The sequence below is a fragment of the Pollachius pollachius genome (assembly GCF_949987615.1).
Source record: "Pollachius pollachius genome assembly, chromosome: 6".
Taxonomy (NCBI): domain Eukaryota; kingdom Metazoa; phylum Chordata; class Actinopteri; order Gadiformes; family Gadidae; genus Pollachius; species Pollachius pollachius.
In genome coordinates, this window is record NC_136939.1 from 22968881 (window position 1) to 22988221 (window position 19341).

At 48.5% G+C, this 19341-nt stretch overlaps 1 protein-coding gene across 1 annotated transcript; it reads left to right on the top strand.

Moving 5' to 3' along the window:
- The first annotated feature begins 365 nt into the window (after window positions 1-365).
- On the top strand, window positions 366-18962 carry mybbp1a (MYB binding protein (P160) 1a). Its single transcript, XM_079738914.1, has 27 exons — window positions 366-584; window positions 934-1029; window positions 1343-1426; window positions 1513-1587; window positions 2181-2288; window positions 2766-2956; window positions 4204-4371; window positions 4704-4821; window positions 5821-6110; window positions 6323-6433; window positions 8595-8720; window positions 9321-9545; window positions 9931-10039; window positions 10343-10430; window positions 11522-11679; window positions 12187-12279; window positions 12710-12892; window positions 13075-13248; window positions 14590-14747; window positions 14966-15100; window positions 15205-15298; window positions 15525-15656; window positions 16992-17060; window positions 17194-17307; window positions 17421-17522; window positions 17734-17858; window positions 18259-18962. Exons 1-27 carry the CDS (start codon window positions 399-401, stop codon window positions 18572-18574), a joined length of 3828 nt encoding a protein of 1275 aa, XP_079595040.1. The 5' UTR covers window positions 366-398; the 3' UTR covers window positions 18575-18962.
- Window positions 18963-19341: the final 379 nt, after the last annotated feature.

A 19341-nucleotide genomic window follows, 5' to 3' on the forward strand; every position in this document is an offset into this window, starting at 1 on the left:
TGCCACTGCAGAGAAGGTAGTGGAAGCTCAGCGCCACCATTTTATATGAGCTATTTCCTCGCACTGACATAGCAGATAGATCCCTGAATTATTGTATCTATGCATAGAGTAACAGCCATATCTGTCCAATGGGGGCGCCAGAGGGGGCGGCGTCGGCGGTAACCACCGTGGTGCCGTAGAAGCAGAGACCAGTGTTGCCAGATTGGGACAGATTTCCCGCCCAATCAGGCAATCGGGTTCTTTTTTTATAGGTCCTTGATCAGGTTGCCAGAAATTCTGGCCGAATCTGGCAACACTGGCAGAGACCAGCACCCGGAAGGGGACGACGGTGGTCATGCGCATGGGAGTCCACGTGTTCTCCTCACTCCTCAACAACAGTCTCTCCCGGTGGCGCAGATATGAATGTAGAGATGGGAGAAATCGCAGAAAAAGAAAAAGTGCGTCCTAAAGTAACAGATGCGAAGGGCATCCTCCAGCAGAACAGAGAGTTCCTGGATTTCTTTTGGGACATTGCTAAACCTGAACAAGAGATACGACTGAGCGCAATAGAAAATCTGATACAATATCTAAAGAAGAGCGAGAAGGTTCGTGATACTTTATGATTTCCATATTAAAGAAGTAACCCTATCAGGTCTACGCTCAAGAATGTGAAATATTGAGTTCGATTTCATTCGCATTTTGTTTTATACAAAAGCCTAACCTGACAAAGTTAGGGTTAGTTAATGGTAAAGGGTTAGTTAATCATGTCAAAGGTTGCCTTGCGTACCTAACCTTTTTGAAGGCTACCTTGCATTTCTGCTCATTTATTCAATCCAGAATTCTGAAAGTGTTTATACATTTGTCCAAAGGCTTTTCTCAACTTGAATGTGTGCTGTTGTATTTGCCCCCTGAGTGTGTTCACCCTCTGTGTGTCTCCCACCTACTCTGCTCCAGCCAGATGAGTTGGAGTACTCCCTGAAGAGACTGGTGGACGGGCTGTCCCACACCAGAGAGGTGGCCCGCCCAGGTTTCAGCCTGGCTCTGGGACAGGTGTGTAGAGTTCATATGGGATGATCCGCTTACTACACCACTGGGTCAGTTGCTGGGCAACCGTAGTGACGCCATTCAAAACAGTGTTGCCGCATATCAATTTTATGCTTGACCTACTTTTGGGTCCAATTAAGAATATATGCCTGTGATCCTTGAAGCTGGTAAAACATAACGTTTGCATTCTACCTTGCTGTTTTGAGTGGAGTCTGTCTGTCTGTCTTTGTATGTGTGTTTGCATGCATGTATGTATATATATGTATATGAAATGAACCCTGCACATTAAAATACGACCCGGGTGTGATTGTAATTCCAGCTGCTGATGGCGTTTGGGGACATCCCGCTGCAGAGCCTCCTGGACAGGATCAAACAGAAACACAACCTCCAGAACACCAAAAAGGTTCACACTGTGATTCTCCTCCGCAAGCTCTTCGAACAAGACGTATGTTTTGCACTGGATCTAAACAACCATTGGCTGTTTTTCAGAAACTCGTCCGAAATGCTCTGTTTGGCAACTTCTTCGGGGTTCTGGCCCTCTCTCAGTCCAACCGCCTCTCCAAGGTACGCCTCTTTGATTTATTTTTCCCAAATAATTCATTGGGTGAATGTTCCCTCAGCTCTGCTGTCAGCTGTCACTCAGACTCACTTGTTTCATGTCTGACCTGTTTCCATACCTTACGTATGCAGTTCGACACCCAAACACGTGTGATTTCAGTTGTCCTTGAGTTGATCAAACACCCTTGTTTGAGCTCACTGTCAAAATGTTTTAAATGCATGCTTCTGTCCACCTTCTGGTACACATTTAAATAAGTTAATATATTGCTGTTGCAGCTTTCGCTATCCACCCTGGATCACCTCGCTAAATCGGAAGCGGGGGGAGGAGGGGTTGTCGTTGCCATAGCGTTTGATTAATGTTACCTATTAACCCAAAACCGCCACTAACCATGAACTTGTGCAATACCAAGTGTTAATTTGAGTCCACATTTAAATCTTAACCAACGTTTTTTTACTTTGTGCATTTGAACCCAGACGAATCCATGGCACTACAATGTTATCTGCATCACCTTTCATCTAAAATAGGTTGTTTTACATATTTGGAACGTTTCTATCTGGAGATAACTTTTCCCATTTGCGCACCGTGGCCTGTGTCCCAGGAATCCAAAGTTGTGCTGGGATGTATCAAGCTGCTCCAGACCCTGTCTCAGCACAGAGATCACCTAAAGGACCTGCCCACTAAGACCATGATGGACATCCTCTCCGACGTGAGTCACACCAGCCTGAAAGGCTTCTCCTGAGGTCCACCGTCTCAGGCAGAAAGGGAGGAAGGCACTTGATTGGGCTAGTGATGTTATCAGATAATGTGTGACGTGTCTGTGTGGTAGGCTGGCTGGCTGGGTATGTTATTGTTATGTTATGCTGGGTATGTTATTGGGTTAAGAATGACCACCCTTCAGCCTTGGATTTTTAAAAAATGTAAGATGTACAAACTAATTACTGCTGCATTTTAATGACGCATCAAGTTAAAATTATAGTACTAAAGGTAAATGTACAACAGTAAATTTAACATTTGACAAAGTTATACAATGTCTGCAGTCTTGGATAAAGGTAAACCCTCTTCAGCCTTCCATGTAATCTAAGTGCTTGTGTCACATTTGTAATCTGCTAAAATAATTGTTGCTGACGGAATGCACCGTGTGTGTGTTTGTGTGTTTGTGTGTGTTTGTGCGTGTGCGCCCCAGACCCCAGAGGGGGTGTTCGAGGAGGTTCTGAAGGGGGCGTTGAAGACGGAGCTGTCTTCAGCCTTCAGAACCCCAGAGCAGCTGCACCTGCTGCTGGTTGCCATGCAACGCTTTCCCAGATCCTTCACCCCAAAGAACCTGAACAAACTGCTGGGCTCCTCGGCTGTGATCACCGCAGACAACGTCCAGAAGTAAGAATCCCCCTCCAGGGACCACATCAGCCCCTGGTGGACCTATAGTAGCTATGAACCACCAGGCACTCATGAGGAAAACGTGGGGATCTCCTAACATTCACTTTCTATTTTCCCTCAACATTGGAAATAATGCATTGTTGTTTGAGGTGGGATTACTGGGTTGTGGCTGGGGGTGTACGGTATAAACGGTATAGAGAGTACACCGGTGTGAATTCGCGCTACGGTTTGGCTTTTGACGTTACCGTTTGACCGGTAGACAGTGTTGAGTGTAACACATTACAAAGTAAATAACGCGTTACTACAGTAACGTAACTACTTTTTCAAGTTTCGCGCAACTACTGAAAATATGGTAACGAAACATAGTTCCTTTTTCCAATTCGGCGCAACTTTTCTTTTCCCAGGGTCAGATTTGACAGCGGTTCTGCCTTCTCAGGCAGTATGCTATTGCGCAGGCGCATTTGCTGCAAGCTTGTCCCTTCACAAGCTCTCATTCCACCCCATACGAGACAGACGCTGGTCGCTTCTGTAGACATTTTTCAAAGCCAGTCCTTACGACTAAAGTGGAGCGAGATAACAAACTGCGTCACTGTTAACATGTGTAAGGACATGGTTCCCTTTCAAAATGTCGATAGAAAGAGCTATAAAGAGATGGTCAAAACACTCGATCCCAGGTACGCGTTACCTGCACGCACACACTTTGGCCAAATTGAGATGCCAAATTATTCGGCAAGGTCCGCGAGCAAGTAAAAAAAAAAAAGAAATCTATTCTTTTAATTAATCTGTGTTTTTCAGAGATGGAAGTAACTTGAGAAAAGATTTAGCATTTTTTTCTATGGAGTTTTGCTGCCTAACCAGTATTTTACCCCTTCAGAAGCATTTATATCGAAATTAGAATATAAAATTAACATACTCGAATCATACAGTGATATACATTTTAGTCCATACCGTACAGCCCTAATTGTGGCCTTTATTAGTGCATTAAGTCTGCATTTACAAACTGCTTTTCTACCCCGCACCAAGACAATAAAATTGAGTGTCTGACATTCACCTATTCACACACCGACAGCGGTGGCAACCATGCATTTTAACTGCCAGCTTGTCGGGAGCATTTCGGGTTAGAAGTCTTGCTCAGGGAAACCGCTTCTCTTGGAGGTGGGGATCTGACACGGCTGTACCGACTGAGCTACGGCCGCACCCTAGCATAGAACTCATCCATGTTGTGTTTCACAAATGCTCCTCAACAGGTTATCAGAGCTGTTGAGAACGGCAGCCTTCTCCGTGAAGAAGGACTGCACCCTGCCCACCGTGGCGGTGGACCTGCTGAAGCTGTCTCTGACAGAGGGGAGCTTCACGCTCTTCTGGACCCAGGTCATCGTGGGAGGCATGCTCCGGGAGCAGCAGGGGCCCACACAGTGAGTCAACGTGGGACAAAACCCAACCTTATTCATTTAGACGAACAGGATGTAATTGGTAGCATGGTCGGGCTATGAATTTATCCTTGTGCAAATCTCGACTTGAATCGCCGTTTTAGAAAACGTAAGATAAGATGTAAATACGGTCTAAAAACAACCTCCATCAGGTTATTAATTGCCACTGGCCGTTTGGATTACCAGGTCCACCTTCCGGCTCCACCCCTCAAAAAGGATTGAGTGGAGGAGTGGAAAAATTGAAAAAAGCAAACAGGACAATGTCTTCTCAGCACAATCCATGTGTTGTTGTTGTTGTGCGTGTCCCTGCGGCGCAGCTACCTGGCCTACCGTCTGCTGGGCACGGCGCTGCCCCTCCTGTCGCTGGAGCAGCTGGAGGAGGTGCTGTCTGGGGACGTGATGAGACACTACGGGGAGCATGTGACCTCTGCCCACGTAAGACCTCTGCTCTCCCTTTGCATTTTACTGATTGAAATTTGAATCTAGGGCATTTTGTTCACGCTTTTACCCAAAACGACTTGCAACCAATCCATTCAAAGAACACCTCGACCCTCGGCTCGGAGGAGCCGGGATCAAACTAGCAGCCTTCAGGTTACCAGCCACCCCGCTTTACCTCCCGAGCCACTGGCGACCCTTTAGAGCTCCGCTGTGGAACTTTTCACTGAACTTTGTTTCGATTTTTCTTTACCGTGATTGCAAGTTACTAACTGTCTGTTCTCATGGCATACGAGCTCCTGGGGGAGGGGGGGGGGGGGGGGGATCTGTTGCATGTCCGGACATGCAACATGTCCGGACATGCAACATGTCTGGACATGCAACATGTCCAGACATGCAACATGTCCGGACATGCAACATGTCTGGACATCGGCGTTCTTGGAGAAAGTGTCTGCAAAGGTTTCAAGTCAACCCTGTGTGCTGGCCAATGTAGGATTACATTTATTAATCTACCCTTCTCTGTGAGGCTCTGTGCCGTCTCCCCCCAGAGGCTCCACTATAGCATAGTGGGAGGCTTGATCCCAGATAACAGAATTGACTAGAAGCAATCCATCCATGACTCGGTGGACCCGTGCGATCATGCTGTACACTGGAGTTGGTCAGTGGTGACCAAGGGCAGATAGATCCAATGAGATGTGACCATGAGATCAAAGCCGATGCATATAGTTATATATTTATATGATTATATTTATTCAAGTGGAAAGTCTTTCTGTTTATTTACTGGTGACAAATAAAACGGATGTCACTGGCCACCAGAGGCCGCTGTTGCGCAAAGAGTGACAGAGTGGCGCTTCAACGGCTCATGAGGTTTAAGAAGCTTTAGACGCAGGGCTACGGGGGGCCTCAACAAAAAGCTGTGCTGATACCTAACCTCGTTACTCTGCAAGACATTTAACGCCCAACAAAACCCCCCCCACTCACTCCCACCAACCCCTCCAGAAACCAGGGCGCTTCCAACTGGCCCCCGAGATGGAGACGTACGTGACGGCCTTCCTGCAGGGGTCCCAGGACCCGGACAAGCAGCTGGCGGTGGTGGTGGGCTTCTCCAGGGTCACCAACTGGGGGAGCCCCGTGGTGCCGTCGTCGTGGCGGGCCGTGCAGCACCTGGGCGCCCCGGCGCTGCGGCGCTACGTGGGCTGGCTGAAGACCTCCTTCCTGGCGCCCACGCTGGACGCCGGCCTGGAGTTCAGCACGCGCAAGCAGAAGACCGCCGAGGCCGAGAAGTCGCAGTGAGTGGAAGCCGCGCGGACGCAGGGCGCAGTGCCACGTCCCCTTAGAGGAGCACAAACACTCGATATTATGTTTCACACGTGAAACTGATTCATGATGTCTTTGTTCATGCTCTTATTCTATGATCAATGCCCCTCACGGAAACGTTGCCCATGTGTGTGTCTGCGCCGCGAAAGTACCTGAATAACGCAGGACCATTCCTATTTCCCAGGAAGGAGAACAAGCACATGCGTCTGAGGAAGTGGCTGGTGGCCCGTCTCATTTCCCTGGTAGAGAACCAGAGCGTGAAGAAGGACGAGGACCTGGTCATGGACGTAGCAAGGTGACACGCTCCGCTCCGTACGCAATGAGGCATAAACCAGGGTTTTCCCGACCTTTGACCTGATGTGTACCGCTAGATTGTCATCAAGACATTTCACGGACCTCCTCGTATGCAAAGTGGTAAACAATAGATAGAGTGCCCACGTCTTCTGTTTGAAGTCATTACTGCGGGACGGCCAGGGGTAACAGAGGAAAGAGAAGGTCAGCAACTCTGATTCGGCTCCCAGTGGTTTCATTCAGCACAAATGACAAGAAAACGGAACAATGGAAAACATATGATGGAATGCACCAAGCAATATATGTATTTCTTAACAAGTATGGATGGGCATTCAATTAAATTAGTAGATCATTGGGAAGATAAACGATCAATTTTCGATTAATCATTCATATTTTTATATTGAAATTAACTATTTATATGCTATATTCTAAATGCAATGAAAATTGATTGTTCATTCTTCCGCGTTTACATGGACACTTCTGGTCCGATTAAAAGTGGAAGAACAGCTTAATCGGAATAGAAAATTATCATATATATACGCCTCAATGCATTATAAATCGAATCGGATCAGAAGTGTCCATGTAAACGCGGCTAATCGGAATACATTCTCTGATCGGACTAGGATTCCATACGGAATAGAAGAGGTGGTGCAGTCCGCTATAATCGACATGTATTCACTTATTCCGATTGGTTTGGGGTGGGTGCGGCTACTTTTTAACTTAGAGAGATGGCATCAGCAGCTGTAGTAGTTCGCAATTGGTCCGTCGGCACTTTTATGCACACTGAACTAGATCGCTGTCAAGGAAAGTGGATTTTTTGCCTAATCCACGTCTTTCTTATCACTCCGCAAGTAGTCCGGTAACTTATCAACCCCAGCGTGTCCAGTTGCTAAGCAACGTCAATGTCTTAGATAGATAGATAGATAGATAATTGATTGTCCCCTTGGGAAAATTGTTATCAGTAAATACACAGATAAACATAACCGTTAACCTCTACAACAACATAAAAGTCTGTCTTTGGCAGACTATTTCTCTGCTGAACAACACTACGAATGGTAATTGTAAAAAGACACACAGAGTGAAGATATTTTTTAGCATTAGTTTTATCGATGAAAAATGTACGTCTTCGACGAAACTCTTAGTGATCAATTAGTCGATCGTCGATTAATCATGCCCATCCCTAAGAACAAGTTATGATACAATATTTACTCAACTATATTTATACTATATTTATCATCAATAAGCTTTATTATTTGGGACGATTTTATTATTTTTTCTACTGTAAATGTGTGTATTTCAAGAATGCTAACCCTATTTCAAGAATAGACTTAGACTTTGGTCAATTGGTCAGTCTGAAAACCCTTCACGTCTGGATCAATAGTCTTCTCTCTCGTCATTGGTAATTGATCGTGAGGCTTCTCAGAAATTAGTATAACGTTCAAACCATTGTTGAGAGTATTTATTTTAAGGTAGAATAATAATTATGTAATAGTGTATTGGTTGTAAATTAATTCAAAGGTCCCATGGAATTCTACTTTATGGATGCTTATATATAGGTGTTAGTGGGCCCTTAATACAGTATTTGAAGACGTTCAAGAAATTCAGCCTTGCAGCAGAATTACAGCCATTACCAGCCAGTCCCACAATGAGCTTTCCCCAAACGGGCCGGTTTTTAGAGGCGGGTCAAGGTGGAGGGTGGGGTCGCAATGGGGAGGCGCACACAGCTTATGGCCGTGTTCTGTAAATATTCTAGAACACTCCGGGTGCTCCGGTGGGAGTCCTGGAGCTCTATATCTAAATATCATATTATACATAGATATCTATATCATAAAATACATTGTGGCGAGCAGCACGTAAAGGACGAGATGGGAGCCCAGGTGAAGCGGTTATGCAACTCTCGCGCCCCGTACACCGTACGACTCCGAGAGTTGCCTTTATTGAACCCACTAAAACACGCTCAACATAACTAATTAACATAAACGTCTCGGTGACGGTGTCGCGAATAATAACTCAGTAACACTAGCCCACCCATAGAGACAAACCCCACACAATGTCTCTGGCGCAAAGGACCTATGAGGGCGCCAGAGGTCCAACTTGCGATTGTCCAAAACTCCCCGTGGAACCGTTCGGCCCATACCTGTGACTGAGCAACGTTCCTTTTGCAGGTTTGTGTTCTTCCACGCGTTCTTCGTGGCTAAGAAGGCGACCCCAGACGTCCCGGAGACCCAGGCCAAGCTCTCAGCGCAGCTGGACGAGAGCACCAGAGCAGCCCTCGTCGGAGGATTCTTCGGGTAGGAATCGCTTCTCCCGTACTCGATGGCTCGTGGAACTAACGGGCTGGTTGATTTGTAGATGTCATTTGATCCTAATACGGGATTAATATTAGCACTGGAATTAATTGGCGATGTGTGTTGTTTGTTTAATGACATCAGGAGTTTCCTACCATCCTCTTGTGATGCCTTGCTCGAGCGGTCAAGTGGGCATTATCTCTTGCAACCTCAGCAAGTCTTGCTTCTGACAGGTTCATCCATAGATAAACCGTTCTGACCATGTTGAAAGGATCAATGAATAACGTGATGCATCATAGAATACGGCTGTAACATTCGGAAAACGAATGTGTTGCATAAAGTCAATCTCTTCGTTTATTGAAATGATAACGAGCTATTGGAGGAAATCAAATCAACAAAGTACATCTCATAGTACTTGTGTACGTCACTGTAACGTTTCATTTTGATGACCCTCTTCTACGTTTTGCCTCACGGTCGTAGTGCTGATCAGATTCTGTGCCGTTGGATGGCCCCATCTAGTTCCTGATCACTGCTGCACACCAGCTGGCGTCTGTACGTCCCTACATAGACCACTAACCCCCCCCCCCACGCCCGTCTGTTCAGCCTCCTGCACACCATGCACCACCTGCCGCTGCTCGGGGAGCCCGCCCCGGCCGAGCCCGTCCCCGGCGAGCCCGTCCCCGGCGGGCGCCGGGTCCACGGGGTCACCGCAGACGGCTCCATGTGGATCCACTGCCTGGTGCAGTACGCCGACGCCCTGCTCAACCAGCCCAAGCACATCCAGAGTGCCCTGCCCTTCAGTCCGGAGCAGAGGACGGCCTGGGACAGGTACAGACCCCCACGGCCCAGGGGACCCCCATACAGACCACTAGGGCCGATTCAATAGGAGGTGGACAGGTACAGACCCCCACGGCCCAGGGGACCCCCATACAGACCACTAGGGCCAATACAACGGGAGGTGGACAGGTACAGACCCCCACGGCCCAGGGGACCCCCATACAGACCACTATGGCTGATACAACAGGAGGACAGGAACAGACCCCCACGGCCCAGGGGACCCCCATACAGACCACTAGGGCCGATACAACGGGAGGATCCACCAAGTCTATTATTCAGTGGAGCCATTACATTAGTTACATTACATTTAAATAGTCCATTACTTTGTGCGTTCCTCATGGTTAGACTGTGAGTTCACATGCGTTCCTCCTCCCAGTATGAACATCTCCGTGGCTTCTCTGATGAAGAAGGCCAAGAAGGAAGCCAGTCCGGAGAACCACTCCTTCCAGCAGCTGCTGATGTTGGTGGGCTTCCACCTCTTCAAGGTACGGCTTCCTGCTACTGCTCACCAACTGGGGAAGAGGTGGTGACATAACGTAATAACGACCATCGGTTGGGTGTAGATCATGTCTTCTATCGGGCTCTAGTGGCATGCATGGTGAGGGGAGGGGAAGATGGGGTTGTTTTCATATAACTAACCCTATGGTTAACAAAGGTTATGGGTCGAGCTTGACTCCAAGACTTGGAGCTGTCAGTGGGCTGACGGTCGTGGCTGTAACGTCGTCGATAACGACAGGCGGTAGTGTCGAACAAGAAACAAGGACAGCGGTGTTGTGTTTGTTCTTTAGAGCCAGGAGGATTTGGTGGACATCATGCAGGACATCCAGAGCTGCATTAAGAAAGCCCAGGAGAAGAAGAGGAAGAGGAAGAGTCAAGGTGAACCAGCGCACACATGCACAACGTTCACATGGTGGGATCGCATTAACACGCCCAGCACAGTTCTTCTGCATCAGGAACACCAATTCTACTTTTTTTACAGCCTGGCTGATATTCTTCAAACACTAACGTGAAACCATTTTGCGTGTGGATAATTCTTAAAGTACATCCATGGCCATTACAAACACTCATTGTCTGTGCTGAGTTCATAATGCTGAGACGCTCGTATATATTGCAACTCATTAATTACCCCTATTAGGATGCACAGTAATGCATTACATTTGACATTTGCGTTACATTTCAAAATATAGCAGCCATGAGGGGGTAAAGCGTGGATGCTCGGCTTGCTGCGCTGCAACTTTTGGCTGTCCTGACTCCATGTAACAAATTTGGTGTTGATACGGAAAAGTTTGGCTAATTATAGCGTCCCTTAGCGTCCTCCGGTGGTGGAAGATTAACGCATGTATTATGCACGTTCAGGATGATGTCAAGAGTCCACGTACCAAGTTTGGTGCCAAATCTGTTGAGCGTCCTAAGGGCCCCGAGTCGATGCACTAAGTTTGGTTTCGATAAGTTAAAGCGGGCCTGAGTTACAACCTCCCATCTTGTCATGATAGCGCTCCCTAGCAGTCAGAGGTCACCTGAGTTATTGGCCGTCCTCAGGATGGGGTCTCTAATCCGTGGACCTGGTTTGGTTTCCATGTGCGAAAGCGTTGCTGAGATATGGATCAACTTCCTTGAACTTTGAAATGGTGGTGGCGCTAGAGAGTACGTCACACAAAAGTATCAGTTCAGCTCTCTTGGAACATTTTTAAGGTGAGACCAAAAAAGTACCAGGTACCACATTTTGGTGATCGAAACTCAAAAAATGGCGGGCCAAGTCGAGGCGAGTTGAGCTGGTGCTGTCGGTGGAAAAGGGAGAATAGACTCCAATGTCAGGAATGATAATAATAAGAAAACATAGAAACACAATGGCTGCCTCGCAGCTTCACTGCTTGACGCCCAATAAAGCATTTAGAGTATAACAAACACACACACTGTATGTATGTGTGCGTACTGTTGATATACCTCGCTCTCTGTACCCCTCACAGCTAAAGAGGAGCTGGAGCCCCTCTGGTCCGAGGTGGTGGTGGAAATCCTGCTGTCTCTGCTGTCCCAGCCCAGCCGTCACCTCAGACAGGTGTGCAAGACGGTGTTCGCCTCCATCTGCCCACACATCACCGCCGCCTCGCTCACCATCATCCTGGAGGTAAGCGTGGAACCAGAGGGGCTTCGGCTATGAGAAACGCCGTTAGATTCGAATTCAATCAGACTAAGGTGTATTCATGCATCTTAATAATCCTATCATAGTCAAACTAACCCAATAATTCCATTTTCTTTAGTGTCATGTAAATGCAAGAGTGTCTCTAGAAATCCATCCACCAGCTGTTAGTGAGTGAAAGGCTGTGTCAGAATATCAGTTGGGGTTGACTGATCCGTCCTACTGTAGATGCACAGGGTTTAGTGACGTTACCATGCAGACCCTGACCTACCCCTTTACATGTACTGCTGTCTGATGATCCTTGACCGAATAAGTATTGCCAATAATATTTAATTCAGCTCCAGAAGTGATTTGTGTCCATTGAGTGAAAATAAATGGTCTAACGTTTATTTTCACAAATGAAAATGGACAACTGTCTTGCAGTCGTTTAGTATTATTGACTGTAATGTGGGACAGTTGATGTGATTGACTGTGCATGTATCACCTTCCACAAAGGTGCTGGACACCGATAAGGACGAGGCTTTGGCCGTCACCAACCAGGATCCAACCAAGCAGGAGGGTGACGACCAGGAGATGAAGGACGGGGAGGTGAGTTATCTGGTGAAGGGACTGCGTGGTATTTATCATAGAGCTGCGTTCATATCGTTGTTCTTCATTCCTGTGGCTAGGTTGACTGCATGGTGGCTGTAGTCCCCAGCATTCCCTCACTATAGTCGTTGTAACTATTGTCGGTGTAGCGGTCAAACTGAATCCACAGACACTGTTGTTGCCATGTTGCAACAAGCCAAGCAATGGCTTTTATTTTTAAAGGGTCCAGCTGGCCTCGTACTATTGCTTCATGTGTTCATGGTCACAACAAGTTCCAACATGTTCCTCCTGCTGATGTGAGTTGGTCTTAATCAGATGGTTATAAACGAGGAGGCCCACCGCATGGCCGAGGTGTGGGATGTAGGCTGGAGGATTATTTTAGTTTTCGTATTTTTAAACTCAAAATCTGTGGCTCTTGTGGCATCCCCAGAACGAGTCATCGGATGAAGAGGAGGAGGAGAAGGACGACGACGACGACGAAGAAGACGACGACGACGATGATGATGAGGATGATGTTGATGATGACGAAGAAGAAGAGGCTATGGTTGAAGGGGAGGTGGACCCAAACTTCCGCCTGGAGCTGATGAAAGTCCTCCAACAGCAGAATGCCCTGGTTGGTTGTGTTGAGTTTCTCCCAATCAAGAGTCTGCTTCCCTAGTTTCCCTAATACATCAAGCGACCTCAATCAGAATCAATATTGACAATACCTTTTATTTCAACGCCATGAATGCAAGGACATGCTTAACAAAGATCCGATATCATCATTGTGTATTCCAAACGGTTTTGTGACCACAGGCTACAGAGGAGGACTTGAGCGACGAAGAAGATCTGGATGATGAGGCCATGCTGTCGCTGGACGCCGGCCTGGCGGCCCTCTTCTCAGAGCAGAAGAAGAAGATGGAGGCCAAGAGGGAGGAGAAGGTCAAAGTGACCAAGGAGAAGACGCTCATCCTGGAATTCAAGATGAAGGTACCTCCTCTCCTCTGGGAACCTGCAGTGACTGGTCGGGAAAAACATTACGGTACACCTGCAACAGAGTCCTGACTGCAAGCCAGATAGGCGTATCTTTGGACTGCAGCATGTGGGAGGCTTTTCATTTCTTTTCAGTTAATTTCATTTTCTGTAATGAACTGCGATTCACTTAGCATTATTTTGATTTTGATTTGGTAGTTTCCCTTAAAGCTGTTAAAAAAAATCTTTTTTTTTGTCACCCTTCCCCAAAATTTCTTCTCTCACCAGTATCAAAACCTCAGCCTTGCTGTGCGTTCACAGCAAACGCGAAGGGGCGACGCGACTCCATACAAAGTCAACGTAGAGACGCGTATCAGGCAACATTTGTCGCTAGAAAAACCTGCGGCAAGATTTGACTTGTGGCGTGGCGTGAACGCCCCGTCACGGGCGAGCGCGGTCACAAGGATTTGCAGCGCGCCACGTTTCGCTCGAGTTGAAATATCTGGACTTTGCCGAGACATTCGTGTGATGACAGCCAATCAGCGTTCACTCCCTGAGTGACGTAACCTAACAGCCAATCAGCGTTCGACCGGCCAACCGTTCCCTGCAGTGCAGTCCGAAGTGAACCGCAGCATGGAGGAGAAAGGGATGGTTGCCGTTTGCGACTCCCGGAGCTCTATATATATAATAGTATATAAATATCTGTATAATATTATACATAATGGGCCTCCTGATGTCCATTGCGGGGGGAGCTCTCGTAGGGATTGGGTTTCGCAGGGTTTGTTGTATTTACCGGCGTTGCTGTGGTTACCAGACTTGTGTGTTCCAACAGTTTATTGGCGGTGGTATCTGATTTAATCGCTGTCTAATCAAAACGTCATTCACTGCCTCTTCCGTGTTCAACACAATATTATGAATGGACTGCGTCTCTGGTGCTGCCACAACAACTCAACTTCCTCGTGCACGCACGGCGAAGTTTGCGTGATAAGAATCGCCCAAATCACCAATGTGACGGAGTATGATTTGGCGCGCGACAAAACTTATGCGACACCGCGACACCACGACAAATGTGCCGTTTGGTGGGAACGCATTATGAACGTGTTATGCCAGACAGTTTATATAAAATACCAAACACCATGACCAACATAGACTGTGTATGCATCGGGCTGCCCCAAGGACTTAGAATGGACCGTCCGTCGATGTTGAGACATGGGAAAGGAACTCTTTGTTATCATTCTTTGACCATTGTGTGTGTGCGTGTGTGTGTGTGTGTGTGTGTGTGCGTGCGTGTGTGTGTGCGTGCGCGTGTGTGTGCGTGTGTGTGTGTGTGTGCGTGCGTGTGTGTGTGCGTGCGCCCAGGTGCTGGACCTCCTGGAGGTGTTTGTGAGCAGGCAGGCGGGCAGCCCCCTGGTGCTGGGCCTGGTGGAGCCCCTGCTGGGGGTCCTGGAGAGGAGCCTGGGCTCGGACCGCCACCAGCAGGACCAGGACTTCCTCCGCAGGGTGGCGGACATCTTCAGGTACCGACCGCAGGGCGCCAGTCCCACCACGCTGCTGGTTCCTTTACCGTGTCGTATCCCGCTAATACTTTGTTCTATTCAGGATATTCAGTTGTTTTGTGTCTGTTTACACATGGTCAAATAATGAGGAAGAAACTAACAGAAAGCAGGAAGTGCAAAGCATATTTAGTGTGTGTGTGTGTGTGTGTGTGTGTGTGTGTGTGTGTGTGTGTCGGCAGGAACCAGCTGTGCAGGTCCAAGGTGTACTGCAGGACCGCCGGCGACAGGCAGGGGGAGCTCCACGACCTCCTGGAGAAGCTGGTCCACAAAGCCCAGAAGCACTCGGACTCGTCGCTGTCGCTCTACTTCTTCAGGTCGGCGCCGCGCTCGCGTCCCTCCCTCCCCCCATGATGGCTCCTTCTTCCGCCTCTTCTGAGGCCGGCCGTTTCCTCACATCATCGCTGTTTTGTTTCCCCAGCGCTGCTCTCTACCTGGTGAAGGTGCTGAGAGGAGGGCTTCCGGCGGCTGAGACCACCGAGGGAAAGACCCCCGAGGCGCCCTCAAGCCAAGACGTAGGTTTCTGTGGCGTCCTGGGCCCAGGGTTTTGCCCTAGCTAACACCGTGTTCAGTTTTGAGTTTTTCATTATTGTGATTTGAAAAAATAGCCCAAATGAACTAGACGGTCAGAATCGGTTCTAGGCACAGACGGTTGTCTATTTGGTCAACACGTGTCCCTTTGTTGCCCTGAGCGATGTAATGCATTGAGAGCAGAGGTTCAGGACTCTGCCTCTCCTCCAGCTGCTGTTCATGGGGACCGTGGAGGTGGAGCGCGTGTCGGCCCTCTTCAGAGAGGCCCTGTGCTCCCTCATGACCAGGAGAAACAGCCCTCTCACCGGACAGATGTTCGTCGACCTCTGCAACCGATTCCCCGTGAGTCCCATTCCCCGCACCATTCCCCCCCACCAGTCCCCACACCAGTCCAGGCGTTGCCCATCGGCCGAGGCAGTGCCTCTCAAACTGTTGAGTTGGGCTGAACGTTGGGAATGTTGGGAAATGAGTTTGTAAGGTTTATCTCCGACGCTCAATTCAGTATTGGAATGCATCGTTGAGCTGGTTTTCCTTTATTTCCCAGTTATGTGTATTCAAGTACTGCAGGTAGAAGGCTAGGTTGCGTTAGGTCTAAATATCCCAGTGAGGAAATGCTTATGTAAGGGTGCTATACGTCTGAGAACGTCAACGCCTGAAGGTACCGGCAGCCATCAACAGAAGGGCCAGTTATGGGCTGTTTGTTAGGTTTATAGTCAGAGGATCCAACCTTATTTAAATGCTCCGGCGCACTTAGACAGCTGCCTTCCAGGGTGAGGAGAGCCATTAACCCCTGGGACGCTAATGGGTTTAGAAGGGTTTGAATAATGATTTAGCAGCCATTTCAATGTTCAAACAAGTCCATAAGACACCACAAAGCTCTACCTACTAATAATAACGTGTTGGTTATTTAGTCCACTGAATGGACCGGGTGCAATGTTTTTCCTTTTATTGCGATCCATTTTGCATTATAAATAGAACAGATTTGTTTCACCAAATGAACCGCTGATCTTATTTCTCCAGGTGGTCTACAGTCCATTCATAGTGTATCTTTCAATTTCTTATCTACCAAATATTCTTTTGGAAATCTAATAATAATGGAAGCGTGACGTTATGTATCCGGGCCGTAGGGGTCAGTGTGTGAGCACGAAAAGGGCCAATACCTAGACCCTGTTGTCCCTCCCTACCCGTTATGGTACACACACTGTGTGTGTGTGTGTGTGTGTGTGTGTGTGTGTGTGTGTGTGTGTGTGAGATCAGGATCACAGGGCATTGAGAATCACTGGGTTAATGAACGGCTTTTGACAGTTGGTTGGGATAACACTTCAACTAGGAAGAGACTCAGAGGTTTATAACGGGTTAGTCTCACAAATCCCGCTTCACATGATCATCTAAAGTCTGGTGGCAGACCAGCTGAGTGTCCGGGGGGGGACTGGTGCACTGGCTTGTTCAAAGCCTATGGGTAGTTCCTGTCCCCCTGGGGCCCCTCCTTACATACAGACTTCCCTTCCCTGGGAGTTCCTCCTCAGCTGGTGGATGGAGGCACTGTTTTCCCTCACCTGACCGAGGTTTGACACGTGGGCCTGTTCAGACCTCTGGGAGACACGCATTTGGACTAAGGGCTGCGTTTCCACACTGCGTCTATATATCTTAAGAGGTTTCCTGGGGATTTGCTTGCAGGCTCTGGGCGTCAACATACTGGACACGGCGGTGCAAAACATCACCGCTGGAGTTCGAGAGCATCAGCAGGTTAGAACTCAAGTCCTCTTCGAGCCCCGCTGGATGCAGCGTTGACGCGCGCGTGGGTGGAGGACGCCTTCAACGTGTGTGTGTGTGTGTGTGTGTGTGTGTGTGTGTGTGTGTGTGTGTGTGTTCGTTCCAGGGCCAGGCCTGCATGCTTGTGCTGAGGATGGTGCTGAACAGAGACGTGCAGCAGCTGCTGGCCGGGCAGCCCTGGCTGGAGCTGTTACGGAAGCTGGTGGAGCAGCTGGTGGAGGTACGGCGTCGGAAAACAACACCCTCCGCACCACAGCCTCGTTCCCCGTCGCCTGGCCAAGCGGGGCAGCACGCCTACCTGTGTGTTTAACGCCGTGTCCCTGCGTCTCTCAGACTCTGAAGGGGGTCGGGGAGAGCCAGAGCAAGGGGTCCCAGGAGAAGGTGACCAAGGCGCTGGATCTCTGTCAGTTCCTGATGAAGAACATTAAGACAAAGGTGGGGCCACAGGAATCAACGGGGTGTCCCGAGGTGCCCGCGTGCTCTTTGTTTGAACCGTTTGTAAAGAAGCGTAACGTTTGGCATACGTGACGCTGTCTCGTTTCGGCCACAGGACTCGTGGAGCCGTTCACAAGTCACATTGACACCGTACGGCTTGACTAAACGTGGTCCCCTGTGTGTGTGTTTGTGTGTGTGTGTGTTGTTCCAGAACCCGTCGGTGAGCGTGGGGCCCCTGCAGGTGGTGCTGGTGTCCCTGGCTGATGCCATCAACCTCAAGAAGGGGGGAGGCCTGGATGACACCTACTGGGCCATCATGAAGCACTTTGGAGTCACGTGAGTGATGCCGGCCGCGTCTCGCCGCAAAACTTTTGCGTCCTTTATACGGCCCAGGCAGCGTGGCGCCAGCGGCGATTGGTTTAAATCTCATTGGCCCAAGAAGCCGACCGCTGAATCCATTGTTACAGTCTGTTTATCAAACCGACTGTTAATGCTCAACTGAAGGGAGTTAAAGGGTGAGGCTGGACCCCAACTGACTAGTTAAAAACAGTTTTTTTGTTTTTGAAGTTTTATCAAAGGAGAACTTGACTACCCCTTATGTTTCTTTCTGTGTTGGAGATTACAAAGATAGCAGCTGTTATTTTAGGTGTGTTTAGAAGAATTGTACTTCAGTAAAGAGTCATTTAGTATCCTCTTGAGCACACATAAAGCACCAATGCTCCTGTTGTTCCGGCAGACGGCCCAAGGTGGAAAAGGTGAAGAAGCCCGAGGAGACGGCGCCGCCGCAGGCCACGGTGCTGCCCAAGAAGAAAGGCTTCCTGCCCGAGTCCAAGAAGAGGAAGAACCGCAACAAGCAGGGGGAGAAGGAGGCGGAGGCAGCCCCGACGGCCGGCGCGGCCCCCGGGGACAAGGGGCCGTCCAAGAAGAAGAACAAGAGGAAACCCAAGAGGAAGATGGCCGACGAAGGGGCCAGCCCCGCCAAGAAGGCCAAGCCCCAGTCTGGGAACAAACCGGGGGCCAACAAAAAGAGCAAGAAGCAGGGAGCCGATTGAGGCCCCGTGGCCGGATGGGGGCCCCTCCATCAGACCTGTGCTCCAAGGACAATATGAGACCCCTGCATGTCGTAGTTGATGCTGTGAGACGCAGGGCTCCTTTACCGTTGATTAGAGTGTTTGTGCTCACTATACGGTCGCTCTTTACATGTTGTGGGCTACAAAGCTACAAACCAGTTTTTATAAAAAAATATATGAAATTTGTTTCTCTGTTAAACATTACAATTAAAACCGGGATTCAGTGTTTTGACACATTACACATCTGTCCTCCAGATTGTATTTTAGAAACGATGTATAAGTGTTTGACTGTTGGGCCGATGGCCTCACCTCGAGGTATCTGACCATTGTGAGGACGATTAAACAGGTGTACCTTGTACAGTGTATTGGACGTTGTGAGTGTATATGTTGAGTTTGTATCTTGTAAAAGGTGATGTTTTGGACTGCAAGGTAACTTGTCCAATCTCATGACGATGAATGGAAAGGAAAATGAGATGAATAATGTTACTTTAAGAAGAAACCGAAACGTGGGGCTTGGATGAGGTCATGGGTGACTTGCAGAAGGGTCGGCTCATTTGTCGAACATTTGTAAAACCTAACCTACGTACAACATTTAGTTAACCTAGTAATTAGTGCCTAGGGCTAAGCATGGCTTTACACACACTCGATCCTTTGATAAACTAAGTGGGAAAGGACAGCCCCAGACCAGACAAGACGGGACACTTGTCCACGGGTCGACCTTGTAGCTGACGTCACATCAGTATTCAGGA

Bases quoted from the DNA above. Each gene is read 5' to 3' on its own strand.
- mybbp1a (XM_079738914.1), top strand. From the start codon at position 399: ATGAATGTAGAGATGGGAGAAATCGCAGAAAAAGAAAAAGTGCGTCCT. The intron at 15,299-15,524 runs GTAGGTTTCTGT...CCTCTCCTCCAG, and splicing joins AGGCGCCCTCAAGCCAAGAC to CTGCTGTTCATGGGGACCGT. The intron at 15,657-16,991 runs GTGAGTCCCATT...ATTTGCTTGCAG, and splicing joins ACCTCTGCAACCGATTCCCC to GCTCTGGGCGTCAACATACT.